The sequence below is a fragment of the Mixophyes fleayi genome, chromosome 9 (assembly GCF_038048845.1).
Source record: "Mixophyes fleayi isolate aMixFle1 chromosome 9, aMixFle1.hap1, whole genome shotgun sequence".
In the NCBI taxonomy this organism is placed as follows: domain Eukaryota; kingdom Metazoa; phylum Chordata; class Amphibia; order Anura; family Limnodynastidae; genus Mixophyes; species Mixophyes fleayi.
This window is the reverse complement of record NC_134410.1, coordinates 90588874-90607849: the sequence shown is the minus strand read 5'-3', so window position 1 is coordinate 90607849 and position 18976 is coordinate 90588874. Positions and strand designations below refer to the sequence as shown.

The following is an 18976-nucleotide window of genomic DNA, read 5'->3' as shown; positions in this document are numbered from 1 at the left end:
CAACTAAACAGCGGGGGTTTATTTATAAAAAAAAAATAAAAAAAAATACACCACTAGAACATATCAATGTTTTTGTGGGAAATAAAACAAGGAAAACCAAAACAATTTCTAAAACAAGCATGTCAGAGAATTTTTTTATTAGGATAAATCCTTTTCTTTAAATCCATGGAGGACACTGGAGACTCTGGGTCTAGAGTGTAGTGACTGGAGCATTGTGCACTTTCAAATTTACAGGTAAAAGTAAAGCTCCTACCCCCTATACCCAATTGACTGTTCCCTAACCTCAGTACTTTTCTAACAAAGCCCTAAAAGATAGAACATGAAGTACAAAACAAAAGGGAGGAGAAAACATCATCCCACTAAATCCAGAATCTAATTGTTAGAACAGTGAAAGAACAAAGAACAGGAACAAAAACAAGAGCGTAAAGGGAAGGCGTTGAATACCCCCATTGGATTGCCCAAGAGGCATCTATCAATCTAGTGGAATTCGCCCTCACATTTTCAGGGACAGACTGCCGACCCAAATTTAAGTATTTTATGTACGTCGTAGAGCACCAACAGGTCATCCATTCCTTGGTCCTATTTACATTTCGCGTTTCGCCCGGTGGCAATGGCCAGTGGGCTTCCTCTATCCCTGAGGAAGCCCACTGGCCATTGCCACCGGGCGAAACGCGTTGGAGACTGTCCCTCAACTCAGTTTTATTCAACTTGCTAGCATCTTACATTACCATATACAGACATCCACATCGGAGACCAGCCTGTAGCGTGTATGCGCTCATCCGCAGTGGCACTACCGCTTCCCCTGTTTAGCCTCAACTTTATGAGAAAGAGAGAGACTATGTTTGGGGATTAGGAGGACTACATTTGGGTCATCACCACCTATATTCTGCTGGGTACCTGTCCATTATTGGAGGCATTTTGATATCTATACATTTAATCTCAACACGGAGATATCCCGCAGCGTGCACACGCTATTTGAGCGGGATCATTTTTTCTTTCAACAAGAAGGAGAGGATTTCCTTTTAGGAACTAGAAGAACTTTCTTCTTCGTTCTTGTTTCAATAATTGGCATTCTGCTGGGTGCTTTTTATCATTGAAATCAACGTTATATCTAACCTCATCAGCACAGACTCTGGGACCGCTACTAAGTGCCTGTCTGCATTGTAGATAGCCAGACATCCCTGCTTCATGTGAGTAACGGCTACCAATTTCATTTTTGCTTGCACTTTTCATCATCACCAACATTTTGATTTACAACTCTGGACATTATATTTCCTTACCATTTCTTTTTGCGGTTCATATCAATTGTCATTGCATATTTTAGTAGCTTGCAAGTGCACTCTAACCATATTTGCAATCACACAGAGTTTGTTGTTTTTTTTACCATTATCATTGTTTTCGGCAGTGTCAATTGATGCATGTTTATTGTTTAACACATCTAAGCTGTCTCGTTCCGGCCGGAGCGTATTGTGGACCTAGCCATATTAAATTGATATATCTTTCCTTTACAAGCGCCCAGAACCTGACTATTTTTATACGTATGATACAGTATACGTTTTCATATCTGGAGATGATCCTGGTGGTCGAAGTGGGCTGCTACACCATACCACCAATTCTCCTACTGCTTTGATTGTAAAACTATCAAATTCCATTCATTTACAATTTCCATAATGCCACTTCTAAATTTATACTTCAAGTTAATTCATACCTTCCTACTTTGCAGTTCAAGTAGAATTCGGACTCTGTAGACCCGCACTGTTAGGAAAAACAGGAAAGCAAATTTAAAAACAGATTAAAAGGAACTGCCAAGAGATAAGATTAATCTCTGATGTTGATCCGCATTAGTAAGTGGTTCTGTGGAGCTTTAAAATGCTAATGAGCGGACAGGCAGAAAGAGCAAATCCGTATACATAATTTTACACAAACATACAGGTAGGAATATATTAAGCATTTTCCCCACACAGAGCCAAGATTCATTGATTGGCAGTGCTGACCAGAGACTGTTGTAGGCATCAGTGATCATTTCAGTGTTTATGATATTCTCACTGAATACTGATTAACTTTTCATATTAAATATTTAAACCTTCATTTTACTATTTCCCAGATTTTACTTTTCTATGGTTTCCAGATTCTCTAAAGCATTTGAATAGGCCTATTTTCTCACTGTGGTCTCCATTGTTTTACATTATATTTTTTAGTGATTTTTCACACTTTTATATTGTTGTGTAATAATGGAAAGGCTAGTACACTCCAGCAATTCATGTGTTAGTAATCCAAAAATTAGAATATCATGTACAGTATATTATTCATGCACATTATTTATATTATTTATTTGGCTTCAGAGCCAAACAGACTAACTAATAGGAGTAATTAAAGGCTAACTGCAAACAATTAAATATTCAGTTTTGGGTGGAAATCAGTGAGTTAAATTTAAAAAACAATAATATTAAAATATATGCCATTTGTCTGATCCATTGAGTCTGCAATACCTGTCACAACCCCATTCCACTGCAGTACAAAGTGTAATGTGAATGCTTGCCAGGCTGAGCAATTGTTGTTCCCCCTACCCATGAGCTTCCTATTAATGTGAATTTCTAAAGTGAGAGGCATCAACAACCCCTCAGCTTGTTTGAGGCATGCAATATTATGAAACCAAGCGCCATAGGACCAATATTCAAATGGCTCCTGCATGGTAAACTATAGAACTCTGATCAAATGTACATTTTTGGCTGGTATTAAAGGCCAATCGTTAGGAGGTAGGGCACTTTTTAGGAAAAATGTACTCCACCGCCCATCCAGCAGGGAAGAATACAGAACAAAGAGGGTGGAAAATGAAAGAACCAACACCTTTAATTGATGAGGAATAAAATAGCCGTGAGCATAGCAAACAAGGCCAAGACAATGCACCAAAGAGAAATTCCAGTGATGGGCATTCTTTTGACTTATCTGTAAAAAAAAAATCTCCATCTGAGGGGAATGTCCCAAAGTAAATAGTGAGTGAAAAATGTGCTCTAAGGAGACCCATGCTTGTGCTATCTTTCTAATTAAAAATAGCATACCATTAGGACTACCTGAGGATTAGCAAGATCCTACAGGTGCAACTAACCAGCAAAATTACCATAGTTTCAGGTACACGGAGGACAAAGTCTAAAGACAGCTTTGTAAAATAGTCCTATTGCCAGATAGACTTTCTATTACATCAGCTATTGAGCACAAAGAAAGAAAGAAACATTCCCTCCATAACCATTCAATTTCAATGCTGAATTTTGTGGCAAAACAATCATTTGTTAGTCACATGCAACACAATATATGGGATTTTCATCAGGAACAATTGCAAATTAGGCATATGATTTGACATAGTTGTGCCCACTAAGATACCTTAAGGGTGGGACAGGCCACAATGTAAATCCTCCATCTTTGGCAGTTAAAGGGTTAAGTAGGGGAAGAAGATGACTACTTTTCCTGAGAAGTGCCAGAACCCATGACCCCATTAGCTAATCTGTGTACACCAGATGGCTTAAGGAGAAAGCAAAATTAAGTAACCGTAATAACTGAGGTGCAGCTATATACACTTTGTGCACTTACCATGCTCCGTCCTGGTTAGCAGATACAGCAAATGACATAAAGATGGGCACTGTGGAGGAGATGATATGATAATATGATGAATCATATTAAAATAAATGTTATTTTTCAAAATGATGTGTATAAATTCTCACAGCGCCCAAACTAACTGCAGCACAAATTCCCTATGGAAATTGCAAAAAAAATACAAATCAATAAAATGGAAAGAGAATCTAAGTGCTGTTATAATACTTAAATTTTCACTGCTGTCCCGTGACTCGACTCTTCTTATTTTCTCCTTGCTTCCAAAATATTGTGTCAAATAAAAAACATAAATAAGTGTAATTCCATCATAAAAGCATGTCATCCATGTGATACACTTTAACCATTATAGTGATATTAACAAATTAGTAGTGTCCAAATAAATCCAGTGTTGATTCTAGATGCTCTTCCCAAACTTCCAAACACTCCAGCACCTATTTTCCAAAAGGTGCTGCCCCCTGTTTGTTATGCATTTACTACTGGTAATCTTGTATTCTAGCCTTATTCAATATCATATAGATGAAAACGTCTCTAATTGTTTCTTTTCATTTCTCAATCACCCCCCTCATCGGTACATGTGTGGAAACAGAAATGAGGATAGATCTAGTGCATTATTGCTTTAAAAAAACACTCAGTATAAAAAAAAACAAGTAGGTATCCAACATATGTGTGCAAGCCTTCCTATCAGACAGGGAATCTCAGTATCGAAGTGTATAGCAAGATGGTAAGTACCACGTGCTGGAATCACCGAACATTCATTCCCAAAGATGTTATTGTAGGTAAAAAGACTGTAATAAAGAACTTTCCCAACTCCTCCCATATGTTATTGTTTTGTATTCCACATGTTCACTAATATTTTTGAAAACAAGGAGTAAGAAAAGAAGAGTCACGAGACAGAAAATTAAAATTTTCTTTTACATCCAAAAATTTCACATTATATTGCATTAATTCTTAAACTATGTAGTCTTAGAATAACAATTTGCATATCTTATTATATTTAGAACTACATATCAATGTGGGACATAAGTAAAGTGTAATAAAGAGCGTAAAAAAAAATTATTGCACTATCAAATTAGTCCACATTTTTGCTCCACTTTGAGAAACGTCCCCTATTCTGTCCTCATTAAGCAGACATGACATCAAGAAATCCTTTTAGTCGTGAGAAGCTCGATCAGATGCAATGTTCAATACCATGACCTGCTGAATTTTACTTACATTTCTTCACTGAATACAGTTACAAGACAGAAAGAAAAAAAGAAGACAGAAAACAGCTTCAAAATAGCTTAAGTGGAGATGTGTTTGTACCAATTTGTCATCCTGTAGCAAACAGAAGAAAAAATTGTAGAACGTGGAGAGGACATCTTTACATGGAATGAGATCAAACACAGAAATCAACCAGCGAAGAAACAGAATCTGCAGATAGAGAAAAAAAATACTATAAACTTACAGATCAACATATACAGTAATAAATACACATTAACTTGAATAGATTAAAGACATAGGGTGCCGTTTGAAAGAAGGCAGGTGTTATAAAGTTTACATTTTCCCAAAGAAAATCATTCCCATTTACACATAATGTACCTTAAATCAATGAATGTAGTAGCTTTAGCAAGTTTTGAAAAGAGACAAATATTTTATGCAAGACCAAGGGTATATACATATTGTAGTCAGTGTCCCAGATATCCTCTAGTTGCATTCACTAGACTGTGAATGCAGCCTGAACATATGTTATTCGAATAATCATCACATTGACCATTTGAAAGCACTTGGCAGCTTCAGCTCCTTCCGTCAATGTGTTTACCCTGTTTACACCAGTTTTATGATGTATAATCCATTGTTTTGTTCTAAGTTTGCTGTGTTAAAAGTACAGTAAGCGTTATACAGAACTTCTTTGTTATTTCTACACCAAACAAGAGAATATGAGAAATAACTTATCACTTCATACTGTTTCATCCACAGGTACATATTGAATACTAATTCTCCACAGGAATGTAGTCAAAATGTCTACATTCATAATGTCAACAGAGATAAAGTCTAAACTTATAATGTCAATCAACAAACTATCTATATCTTCATAACATTAGGTATGTCGACATTTTAGATGTGTATACATTGTTATGATAGTAATCGGTGATCTCCCACATCCAAACAAAGTTGACATTGTGAACACAACCTCATCCAGTGGAAGGAGACTCGATGGTTACCTTACTTAAGCTTAATTCTTATTTAAAAGTTTTATGGCGTGCTAAACAGGAAAATATTTAGGCATTGCCCTTTCAAGATATCAGTAAAGATTTCAGAAGAGTGGATTGATAAGAATCAATAATACACAACCTGTAAAGAGTTCACACTGAAGTAACTAAACAGTATTATCAGATCAAGTGGGCGACAAAGTTGCAGCCTCTAAAGTAGATGAGAGAGAGAGAACTGCAGGGGCAAAACAGCTGGAGAGAGAAAGAAGAAAGGAGGGACTGATAATTCATATGGTTGCACAATATAAATCTGTGATACACACAAACAAACATACACTTACAGGTCTTCAATCAAAAGTGAGGTTTAAAGCCAAGTTGCTTTATATATGGTTTATGTAAAGATAATAGGGGGAGCGCAATTCCTCCTGCCGATACCTGAAGTCAGGTGCCAGATCGCACTGCTCATTGTCACTTCGGCATCGCTCACACCAAAACTGAAAACCTATGGATGGATATAGTTCTCCAAGCACCATAGCCATAACCTTTTTTAGATTTCAGTAAGAGGGTGAGCTGGGATTTCCCCTACACTAAATTATCACCAAGTCAAACAGGCACTTCACAATAAACGCCACTTGTAGCTACCTTAACAGGAATACACCTACTATGCAAAAATCATGAAAGCACACATAAAGAATAAAGAACTAACAAGCGCTGATCAGTTTATCAAAGGGTTCATATAGAAGACCTTCTCCAACAATAGGGAAGTATCAAGAACTAAGCATTAAGCCCACTAATCTGTGGACAATAAATGGGAAAAATAATTTCCCATTAAGGCACCACCGCTGTCCCTGAAAAACCATTCACATAAATGAAAAGATATAGAGCACTATCCTTGATCGTGAATAAACAGATAATGATAGCAACGGACACCAAAACAAGATGAACTTTAAACAATAGGGTATATAAATCTTAATAGAAATGTACATATAAATTCCAACATACAAACCAATATGATAGGCTGTAAGCGGACAGACTGTCCTATATACCCCACAGCGTTACTGTCCATCCCTCCAGCGTCTGCTCATATGGATAGCAAAAACAGTTTCATGGGGAACTTACGGACCAATGACTCAAATTATAGTTATGCAAGAACTTTTCAGTTCAAAATCCTACCTCCACTTTTATGAGTGAGACCGGATCTCTCCTCCACAACCTCTCTCGGACTGGGTAACGAACCACTCGTTCAATAAGAATCACCGCAACTAAGTCAAAAGATTTAGTCCAAACTCATCTGAGAGATCAATCAGATTGGGTTTCCGGAAATCATGTGTAACAAAAATAAGTAAATCCACATAGCATAATTCTGTATGATAAAATCACTGGATGCTTTATTGAAACACTAAATTCAATAAATGATTATTCACTGCAAAATATACCATTAGAAATGAACTCATACCAGATGTAGACTGGTAAAAGAGTCTTCTCATAATAAATCAGACTCATACCCAGGATCGAGCCACGAGAGATGCTAAGGTTCAAACGGTTCAGTTTAGCAGTTAAATCAATCTATTCCATCTCACACCAACGTGTTTCAGCTTTCCTGGAGCCCTTTTCAAGGTGATTGACTGGGAGACCTCACATCTTTAGCTTTAACTACCTGTGCTAATTAGTTCAATTAAAATGCCTAATACCAATAGCCTAAGTTGAAAAATCATAAATAATCCACAAAAATACATAAAAAAAAATATATATAAAAAAACAACATAATACTTAATCAGTGTACTACACATAATGGACTCACTAATCATCTGTCAGAAACCACTTAAGCTCAATATCTTGATTGAGCCCTCCTGGGGTTAATGTGCCTAACCCAGTAGATTCCAAACTTTTTCAGTTTAAGGCACCCTTAGGGTCTCCAAAAATTTTTCAAGGCACCCCTAGGCCAAAATTATTACCAAGTAGTCCCCCGCCTTGCTTACCACTGGCCCTGGCCGAGGCACCTCTGTGAAATCTCCAAGGCACCCCAGGAAGCCTAGGCGCACAGTTTGGCAACCACTGGCCTACCCTATGAATCCAGTTAATCTCGCATTTGGCCAAAGGTATAGCACAATCTCTCCGCCTTCAATTTTTCTCCAGTTTATCAATCGCCAAGAAGTTTTTTAAACCACTCCCTAAACAATTATGATGACTTTTAAAATGCGAAGAAACTGAGTGGTTGTCAAATCCTCTTAATATTTCGCAGATGCTCCGATAACCTAATTTTAAGTGGACGAGATGTGCGTCCTACATAAAAAAAAAAGCCCACATTGGCACTCTAAAAGATAAACTACATTTTGCAGTATTGCAACTTAGAAAGGTCTTAAAAGAATAATTCTGACCTTTCACTTCAAAGTTGCAAATTTAACTTTTTGGATTCAAAAAAGTAATCCTACAAGCTGCACATACCCCACATCTAAAGAAAAATTTAGGAGGTTACTCCTGACCTTTTGACTTCCTTACGGGCACTCCTTACTAGATTATCTCTAAGATTGGGAGCCCGTCTATACACAAATTTGGGTTTTTCTGAGATAAAGCCAGAGAGAGAGGGATCTTTCTTTAATATATCCCAATGTTTGGAAACAATTATTTAAATTTCTCTATGTTGGGAATTGAACTGTGTGATAAAGGCTGGTCTATTATCTTTTGATTTGTTATCATGAATGGAATCAAATAGATATAGCTATTGAACAAGTAAACTGTATAGATAGAAATAATCTAACACTGTATTCTTATATCCATTCCTAAGGAACTGATTTTTCATTGCTCCCATTTGGTCCTTCAACACACTAGGATCGGAACAATTTCTTTTTAAACAAAAAAAATTGTCCCGTAGGAACATTACTCAACCATCTAGTATGGTGTCTACTGGTAGCAAGGATATAAGCATTTGAATCGATGGGCTTCCTATAAGTCCTTGTGCAAAGATTGTTATACGCTATAATTATATATATATATATATATATATATATATATATATATATATATATATATATATATATATATATATATATATATATATATATATTTATTTATTTTCAAATCAAGAAAATTAACCGAGATAATGCTAATCTCATAGGAGAATTCTACATTGATTAAGCATGTCATGAACATAGAGAGCTTACAGTTTTTTATAAGGGATAAAATAACTGCAGTGTAAATATGTTATATCAAATGAATCCACTGATAAGTTTAGTTAAAGTGTAAAATGTGAAGACAGAGTCTGATGTAAATGTATTTGATGGCTTTGCACATCCCAGTGTGCGAAGATAGAAGTGTCACTTGGGGCAGCTTCAAAGAGCTCCCGCGGTGAGATATAGCCTGCTTGTAACACCTGAATAGATGTTTAGGTACCGCTCAGCATGTGGTCTGGCTCAAAAAGGCCATGTGCTGACATAGGCTATATGTAAGATAGACAAAAAGAATTCAGTTTTAAAATATGCCACTTAAAATCAATAAAATTGGGGTATCAACCACATAAAGGTTTTAAAACATAGATACCAACTATACAGGGAAAATACCTAGTCACATGTATTTCAGGACAAGATAGGATACTGTTGTAATCCCATCATATTTGGTATTTAAATGTGCGGGAAGTTATGACCGGTTTATTGAAGGGAAAGTTATGTCGCTGGGACATATCTGAGAAAAGCTAAGACAGATCAAAATTTAGGAATAGTTTTGAACAAACCTTAGGTGACACCCAAGGGACATTCCCGCCCCCACATTAGCATTCACACTGCCCTTGTGAGTGCCGTCCCATTTGAGTTTGCTTAAAAACCTATGTTCTGAAGAGACAAACTGTCAGCTTCTTGGGGATCAATCTAATTGAAGGACTGTCCACCTTTTCTGCCTGGCCCCGGCCATACAATTATATAAGTGAGGCTTGGTACTTTGATCCCATTTGTTTTTATAACTGTTTGCAATTTTTTATTTGTATGTCAAATCTTTATCTAACCATTTTTTATTCTCTGTAAGCATTGTACGTTTTGTATATTAAATCTAAAATGTAATAGTTCTGTCCTTATTGCTCTAAACAAATCCATTGCCTGTTTAGAAGAGACAGATTGCTTGGCTGGATTAACTCTTTAGAAACCAGTGTGAGAAGGGTTAACTACTACAGCACAGAGTGTGCACAATTGGGTGATTAAGTCATAGGTTTGCTACGGGTCTTATACGTAGCTGGTGGCAGTTGCTGAGAGGTGTGAAGCGTGCATCTGTGTTGGGAAAAGGGACCAGTGAAATCTGTAGCCTTAGAGGAAGAGGCAAGTGTGAGATTTGGGTTGGAATCCTGTGTGTTCCTTTACAGTAAGCTTCCAAGTCACAAGTGCACACAGGGCGGTTTTTGACAGATAAAGGGGTTCAGGAGCGGTTTCCTGACAAAATAGAGGTGATGGAATATATGATAAGATATCTAATCAGGGAGTAGCTAGAGGGGCTTATCCCTGACAATTGTTGGCAGCTTGTGGGATTTTTCACATTTTTAGAGCATTAAGTGCTGGGTTAAAGTAATTATTCCCTGCACTTAAGAACTGGTAGTATCCTTGCGAGGAATACAGCTATATTCATAAGGACAAAACTCGATGCTTATTATTTTTTAAGACATACTTGAATATCAGTTCCCTTCCCTCTGTTTTTCCTTTCTATCTTATATTTTGCAAAGTAACTGCAAGGATGGCAGCTACTTACAAGAAAAAAGCCAAAGTAGTTTTAATTGCCCTGTGTGAGCAGCGAGGTCTCGACTGGACAGATAAAACTAAAAAGCTGGTTCGTGCATTATTGGAGGATGATGCAAAGACAACACTAGAGGATCAAAGTGTGGAATTTTGTCCCAGATCCAGAGGATCCACTAACTATGATGAGTATGGCAGAGCTAACTAAAGAATGTCTGCTGCGAGGTGTCTCCTTCCACAACAAAACTTGAAAGGAGTACTGGGCACAGGAAGACCCGCATGATGCTTTCAGTCAGTATCGCATATGGACTCTTATTCCGGGTTACAAGATGAGTCTTATGGAACAGCTGGAATGCCTAGAGGAGAGTTTTGAAATTGCTCAAGCAGAGGTATATGCTTGGGGACGGATCCATACCCCATTTTGGCAAAACCAGTTTTGCCGGGTGGCTTCAGAGGGGCACTGCCTGTAAAGGCTTCTTATACCAGCTGGAGAAGCAATCACCCAGCCTATAGGGTTGGCCCACGAGGAAAAGGTGCCCCTGCCAGCTACAGTCAATATGGTATATGCTACAAAGATTTTGCATCCAGAGGCCCCATTTACTCTGCTGGGGAAAGCTGATGATTCTTGCAGCATACTACCAGAGGCTGCACAAAATTTGCTATTGGAGGAGGCTGATTGTAAAGAGGACATAATTGTGGAGAAGCCTATTTCTGTGGGAGAAATGGAAGTGTCTGAAAATATTTACACAAATGTGTTAGTAGGTACTGATCTTGGACGATTAATTTCTCAGTATGTTCCCGCAAATGTTGTTCCTGCTATCTCTAGTTCTGTTACACCATGTGACTCAGCTCAGGTAGTATTGGATAATGCTGAACCTGCCAATGATGTGACTTTGTGCATAGAACCCGAAATGCTCTGTGATCATTTTATATTTTAGCCTGTCTCAGGCTACATTCAAAGAGCTCCCGCGGTGAGATATAGCCTGCTTGTAACACCTGAATAGACGTTTAGGTCCGGCTCAGCATGTGGTCTGGCTCAAAGAGGCCATGTGCTGACATAAGCTATATGTAAGATAGACAAAAAGAATTCAGTTTTAAAATATGCCACTTAAAATCAAAAAAAAGTAGTGATCAACCACATAAGGGTTTTAAAACATAGCTACCAACTATACAGGGAACAGCCCTAGTCACATGTATTTCAGGACAAGATAGGATATTGATGTAATCCCATCATATTTGGTATTTAAATGTGCGGGAAGTTATGACCGGTTTATTGAAGGGAAAGTTATGTCGCTGGGACATATCTGAGAAAAGCTAAGACAGATCAAAACTTAGGAATAGTTTTGAACAAACCTTAGGTGACACCCAAGGGACATTCCCGCCCCCACATTAGCATTCACACTGCCCTTGTGAGTGCCGTCCCATTTGAGTGTGCTTAAAAACCTGTGTTCTGAAGGGATAAGTTGTCAGCTTCTTGGGATCAATCTAATTGAAGGACTGACCACCTTTTCTGCCTGCCCCAGGCATACAGATTATTATATGTAAGTGCTGCTCTGTACTTTGATCCCATTTGTTTTTAGAACGGTTTGCAATTTTTTACTTGTATGTCAAATCTTTATATAACCGTTTTATATTCTCTGTAAGAATTGTACTTTTTGTATATTAAATCTAAAATTTAAATCTAAAATATGTGAGGTCTCCCAGTCATTCACCTTAAAAAAGGCTCCAGGAAAGCTGAAACACGTTGGTGTGAGAGGGAATAGATTGATGTAACTGCTAAACTGAACCGTTTGAACCTTAGCATCTCTTGTGGCTCGATCCTGGGTATGAGTCTGATTTATTATGAGAAGACTCTTTTACCAGTCTACATCTGGTATGAGTTCATTTCTAATGGTTTATTTTGCTGTGCATAATCATTGAATTAATTTAGTGTTTCAATAAAGCATCCAGTGATTTTATCATACAGAATTATGCTATGTGGATTTACTTATTTTTGTTACACATGATTTCCGGAAACCCAATCTGATTGATCTCTCGGATGAGGTTGGACTAAATCTTTCTGTTATGTGCAGTGAAAATGTGGCCTTTGCACTGCATTATTATCTCTATATAGAAATCAATGGTCACCATGTGAGAATGGCTCTCCTCCAACAAGCAGAAATGAAGGTGATTTACACCAGTTGGATAACCCTTCGTAAACAATTCTGTCCCTCCACATAAAGCATACGGAACCCCACAATCTGCCGAAACGCTATGGATGGAGGGACTCCTCCCATTTGATATAAGTGACGGCAGGACGGATTAAGACTCTTTTAAATATTGACACTGTATAATTAAAACATAATAAGAAAAAACTTAATGCCTGAAAAAAGTGGAAGTCGAAAAAGGTAAAGAGCAATTTTGAAAAAAAATAGAAGCTCCTCTCACTCAGTATATTGAATGGCCAGCTTAACCATACATTTTGTGCATCAAGGAAACAGATAATAACCTACCTGAGTTTTGGAGGATATTTTTCCTGTACAAAACAATGATACAGACGTAATGACACTATCTTGTAGAATTTCTGTTGCAGGTAACAGGCATTTTAGGATACGGGTATTCACATTGTCCCCTGAAAAGAAAAAAGTTCAGTGACTAATTTGTCCCCCAAATAAGAACACTTTTACGTACATACAATATATCTAGAGGAATATGTGAAATGTAAACACATGACTAAGAAAAAAATAAAATCTTCTCTTATTACATGCAAGAACACCTTTAAAAGCCATGTCTACTCCTTATTGAACTTATTCCAACAGTTTTATAATAGCTGTAAAAACATACCCCTATATGTAACAATGTACATGGGATAAAACTGTGAATTTATTTGGTCAAATAAAATGGGACTACAAGTATTCTGAAGTTCCCTTTTTCTATTTTCCAACATTAAATACATGTAAGATAGCAATAACACCTGTTACTTTCACTAGAAAAACCATTATATGTCTTATTTTGCTTAAACGATTTCTAATAACAGATACATTACCAAGGTTGCCACTTAGCACCAGTCTGAGGAGAATGTCAATTCCATTTGCAGGGATCCCATGTTGCAGTCCAATAGTCTCTACTGTACTGAGATGCTGGAGCAGAATAGAATTTCCTCTCAAGGACACTTTCGAGGTAACTACAGGTACAAAAATAGCAAAGTATATAACAAGTGTTTTTGTACCACAAAATACTAACAAAGGAAATAGCAAAAACATATACATACCACGCTTGAAATATTGAAGTGCCTCATTCAAGAGATGGACATCGAAGTCATGCTTGCTCGAGTTCTGCCTTAGCTTCATCTTCCTTGTCTCCATTCCTGTGTCTTTCAATAATGTCTGCAAGGTTCCGACCAAAAGAAATTCAACCGCCAATCCTTCAGTAATATGTTGCATGAAATTTAAAAAAAAAAAAAAACCACACGTGTTTACTGTTCAAAGTTCCAAAACAAACTAATTAATACGCCAATTATTTTTGAGGAAGTTGTGAAATATTTTAATGGACACAAACATTTAGTTGCTACCGAGAGCTACATTTCTAAAGGTACATTATAACTGAAAGTACAAATTGCCACTAGAGCAAATATTTCATGACAACTGCAAAATAGTTCCAGTCACCTAGACTTGTGCTTGCTCACAATACATAGTCTAGTAGTGTGGAACAATAGCGGGGAAAAAACTTCACTAATTAAAATTATTCAGTACATAGCAAGAAACAGGTAGACTGTTTTATCCCAGCAGCTCTCTAAAAATTATATACGAGCAGTCTGAAAATGCTCAACACTCAGAAAACCCTGACATTGCCAAGTGATTCGAGCTCAGATATCCTTAGGCTACATTCAAACTGGTGTTACTAATCAATTTATGTTGCCTACACATTTAATACAATTCATTTATTAAATGTGTTTGACAAAACAGTAAGTAGACAAGTGCATGTGGAAACACATATGTATATGTTTCTTAACCATGCTGTGTATAAAAGGTAGAAAAACTAAATTGACATGCGTCAGACACATTGAAATGGAACCAAAAGCATTAAACATGCACTGCAATAAGCGCAATGCAAGTACAAATGCAAATATGTATGGTGTAATTTAGTACAATGAATTTATTTTCAGCACTGCTTACGTGCGCTTCATTTGCATTAGAGATGCATCTTAAATGCAGAACGTCAACTTTTTCTCCACGCAAACCTAACTTTCGCTAGTAAGCCTAATCAAGGATACCTTTACAAAATAAACACAATAGCCTACCAAAAGGCAGTTGACAAGAGTACAAAGATTGCCAAATATCTAAATTCTGATCAAGGCGTGCAAGTTTTAGATTTATGCTCATGAATTATATAAGATGTTTGTTTAAACCAACATATATTTTAAATTTAGTGATCCTATAATTAAAAAAATTATAACTAAAACAGCTACTTTGGCGAGCCACAACATGTACCCTATCAGACTGTTTTTTCAATATCATTGCTCCTTTAATTCAAGTTCAGAGTTTTATAGGCCTAGTTCAAAACGCAATATTTCCTTATTGAAATAATGCAGAGTAAAAGCTGCCCTCGCAGAGCTTGACAAATAACCTGATCTTGCTGATACTCAGAGTGTGAAAAAAAATTAAAAAAAAAAAAAGTCAATTTTAAAAAAAATCATGTGATTTAAATCGGCACACCCTGCCGACACTATGCCAAAAGATTTATTCTGCAGTACTAACTGTGAAAAAATATGACCACTGTGTACTTTCTATGTAGCTAGTGCGGTAGTGGAAAAAAATTGTCTGTCTTCTGTTGCAACAGTCTCTAAACACGTTCCAAATTGTCCCTGGAAGCAACATCAATACAAGAATTTGTCAGGAGTCTGGAGGGACGAATCGCGCATCTCAGATTTCTTTGAAAATTTTTTAGTTGAGAGGATGTCAAAACAATTATTTCTGGCAAATATCTTGACTGTCTGACAATTAGTTGATCAAATATTGATTTTTCAATTTATTAAATAATTTACTAATTGCAGCTTTTTTATCCAGTTTATTTGAAGTATCATGGGTGTTTATTAAGGAATCACCACACAATTTGGACCCCTAAGTTAGCTCTTCCTCCCGAATCCAAAAATCCGAACCAAATTACTTTATCTGCCTCATGTTTTGCATTACGGCAAAAACGCATGTTTTTCAAATCGAATTAAAAAGGCTAGGTTCAATCGACATTAGGGATCCCATTTTTTGGGGTGTTTAAAAAGGTATAAATTACTACCACAAAAAAAATCAGCAGGGTACTCTGTTTCATAGTGGAGAAAAAAAATAATGAAGTTGATGCTCGATTACTGTTGTACCGCATTCATAATTAACACAAGAAACCATGAAATTTAAAACCCTTAACATAACTTTAGTCCATAACTGAAGTTGAGTCAACAATCTCATTATTTTTCCCTTCATTGGAACTTGTTGTAACAGTCTGTAATTTTCCTGAAAGTGTAAGCAGAAAGTGTATACTGCCTTCCAGTACTTTCTTGGATAGTAGGCACTTCCGCTAGACAGAGGACGTGAATAAAACACTTATCAAAACACTTCTCTTGAAGGCCAGGACAGCATATTTGTTGATTGGTTTAGTTTCATGAAGTGTACCAGCACATATTGTTCCTCCCCATTACATTGAATGATATACCCAATATACCATAGGTTATCATACACTGCTGCTATGTATGTTCCAGGTTGCAGATCACTTTTGTGTACATTTTTTGTGACTGTGGTCATACTGTTATTAACTCTGGTTCCTGCTGTCTTTATGTCGTCTGATGACAATCGATATATGTGTAGCTCATCATTACCAATAGGCCGAAATCTGTGATGAGAACGTGTTCCTGCCACAGTCTTTGCAAAACCAAGCTGCATAGCCATCTAGAAACAGCAGTCTTGTATTTCGTTTTGCGACGTGGGTAGCACGGTGGCTAAGTGGTTAGCACTTCAGCCTTACAGCACTGGGGTCATGAGTTCAATTCCCTACCATGGCCTTATCTGTGAGGAGTTTGTATGTTCTCCCAGTGTTTGCGTGGGTTTCCTCCGGGTGCTCCGGTTTCCTCCTACACTCCAAAAACATACTGGTAGGTTAATTGGCTGCTATCAAAATTGACCCTAGTCTCTCCCTCTCTGTCCGTCACCCTCTCGTTCTGTCTGTCTGTCTCCCTCTGTGTCTGTCTCTGTGTGTGAGTGTGTGTCTATATTAGGGAATTTAAACTGTAAGCTCCAATGGGGCAGGGACTGATGTGAGCGAGTTCTCTGTACAGCGCTGCGGAATTAGTTACGCTATATAAATAAATGATGATGATGACACGTAAAAAAACTTTATGCCATGTACATTTTCATTTGCCCAGCTATACACGTCCAAAGGTGTCAAGATGTGATGGGTTCCCACTGCTTGCAGACTGGTACGTGTGGCTAGACGTTTAACTGTCCCTCCAATGCCATCATACGGACTCTTAGGGGCATATTCAATTAGCCACGTTACTCTCAAAAGTAACGTGGCGTTAAAAGTATTACCGTTATTGCGGTAATTCTAACCCGGATTTCAGCTCGCAGCTCCCTGAAGTACATGTTATTCGGATTTTCAACCCCTTCTCTATTATTGCTATTTATTATACTTACAGCGGGTGAAATAAGTATTGAACACATCAACATTTTTCTTAGTAAATATATATTTAATGTGGCTATTGTAATGAAATTTACACCAAATGTCAGCAACAACCCTTGCAATCCACACATACAAAGAAATCAAACCATAGATGTCCATAATTTAAGTTTTGTGTAATAATGTGAAATGATACAGGAAAAAATATTGAACACGCTTCCTGAAATGTATTTAATACTTTGTACAGCAGTCTTTCTTGGTAATTACAGCTTCAAAACGGCTCCTGTATGGAGAAACTAGTTGCATGCATTGCTCAGGTGTGATTTTGCCACGTTCTTCAATGCAAATAGTTTTCAAATCTTGAAGGTTCCGTGGACTTCTTCTATGAACTCTGATCTTTAGTTCTTTTAATAGATTTTCAATTGAATTCAAGTCAGGGGATTGGTGGGGCCATTCTGGAAGTTTTATTTTCTTTTTCTGAAACAAATTGAGAGTGTCCTTGGCTATGTGTTTTGGATTATTGTCTTGCTGAAATGTCCACCCTCGTTTCATCTTCAGCATCCTAGTAGATGGCAAATTTTTATGAAGAAGGTCTCGGTACATTTTTACATTAATCCTTCCTTCAATCATATACAGTATGCCAGTACTGTGTGCAGAAAATCAGCCCCACACTTGATGTTTCCACCTCCAAACTTCACTGTTGGTATGGTGTTTTTGGAGTGATGTGTAGTGCCACTTCTCCTCCAAACATGGTGTGTATTATGGCATCCAAAGAGTTCAATTTTGCCCTCATCTGACCACACTATATTGCCACAATATTTCACCGGCTTGTCCAAATGTTGTGCAGCAAACATTAAACGAGCTTCAACATGTCTTTTCTTCAACAAAGGAGTCTTGCGTGGTGAGCGCGCATACAGGCCATGGTGCTTGAAACAATTGTTCCTGCTAAATCCAGGTCTTCCTGAAGCTCTCCACCATTGGTCCTTGGACAACTCTTCTGATCATTTTTTTCACTCCTGTCAGAAATCTAGCGAGGTGCACCTGGTTGTGGCTGGTTTATGGTGAAATTATGTTCTTTCCACTTCCAGATTATGGCCCCAACAGTGCTCACTGGAACATTCAGCAGTTTAGAGATCCTTCTGTAACTAATGCCATCAGTATGTTTTGCAAAAATAAAGTAGCGAAGGTCTTGAGAGAGCTCTTTGATTTTACCCATCATGAGATGTTTTTTGCGCGACACCTTCGTAATGAAACACCTTTTTATAGGCCATCTATAATCTGAAGGATTGCTTTCCAATTACGGATAGATTTCAGCTGGTGTCTTGGCTTTACATGCTTTTTTTGCACCTCCTTTTCTTCAGGTGTTCAATATTTTTTCCCTGTGTGATTTCACATTATTACACAAAACTTAAATTATGGAGATCTATGGTCTGATTTCTTTGCATGTGTGGATTGCGAGGGTTGTTGCTGACATTTGGTGTAAATTTCATTACAATAGCCACATTAAATATATATTTACTGAGAAAAATGTTGGTGTACAATTCTTATTTCACCCGCTGTATATAAGGTGCCACAGATTCTATAGCATCAGAATTTATTTGCTGTGATCCATTGATGTCAGGAGATAAGTAATGAGGGAGCCAGGCAGAGAAATGTTAAAGAAATTGTTAATGCGGTCCAGGGGGACTGGACCGCATCAACAATTTCTTTAACATTTCTCTGCCTGGCTCCCTCATTACTTATCGTCTGTAATCCCCATTGATAACCCTCATTCTACTTTTGCCTCCAACTTCCTCTCCCAGTGGACTGACTCCTTTACTCATTAGGAAG

The 18976-nt window shown here is 37.4% G+C and overlaps 1 protein-coding gene across 1 annotated transcript in view; it reads right to left on the bottom strand.

Annotated features, from left to right (window-relative positions):
* CENPI (centromere protein I) overlaps positions 1 to 18976 on the bottom strand; it is a 156593-nt gene that overhangs the window by 133166 nt on the left and 4451 nt on the right. The window contains exons 2-7 of the mRNA XM_075184668.1: positions 13755 to 13907; positions 13530 to 13667; positions 12997 to 13115; positions 4909 to 5016; positions 3586 to 3634; positions 1709 to 1755 (exon numbers count right to left, since the gene is read on the bottom strand). Of these exons, the coding sequence (XP_075040769.1) occupies positions 1709 to 1755; positions 3586 to 3634; positions 4909 to 5016; positions 12997 to 13115; positions 13530 to 13667; positions 13755 to 13848 (555 nt within the window). The 5' untranslated portion in view covers positions 13849 to 13907. The remainder of the gene's footprint in view (positions 1 to 1708; positions 1756 to 3585; positions 3635 to 4908; positions 5017 to 12996; positions 13116 to 13529; positions 13668 to 13754; positions 13908 to 18976) is intronic.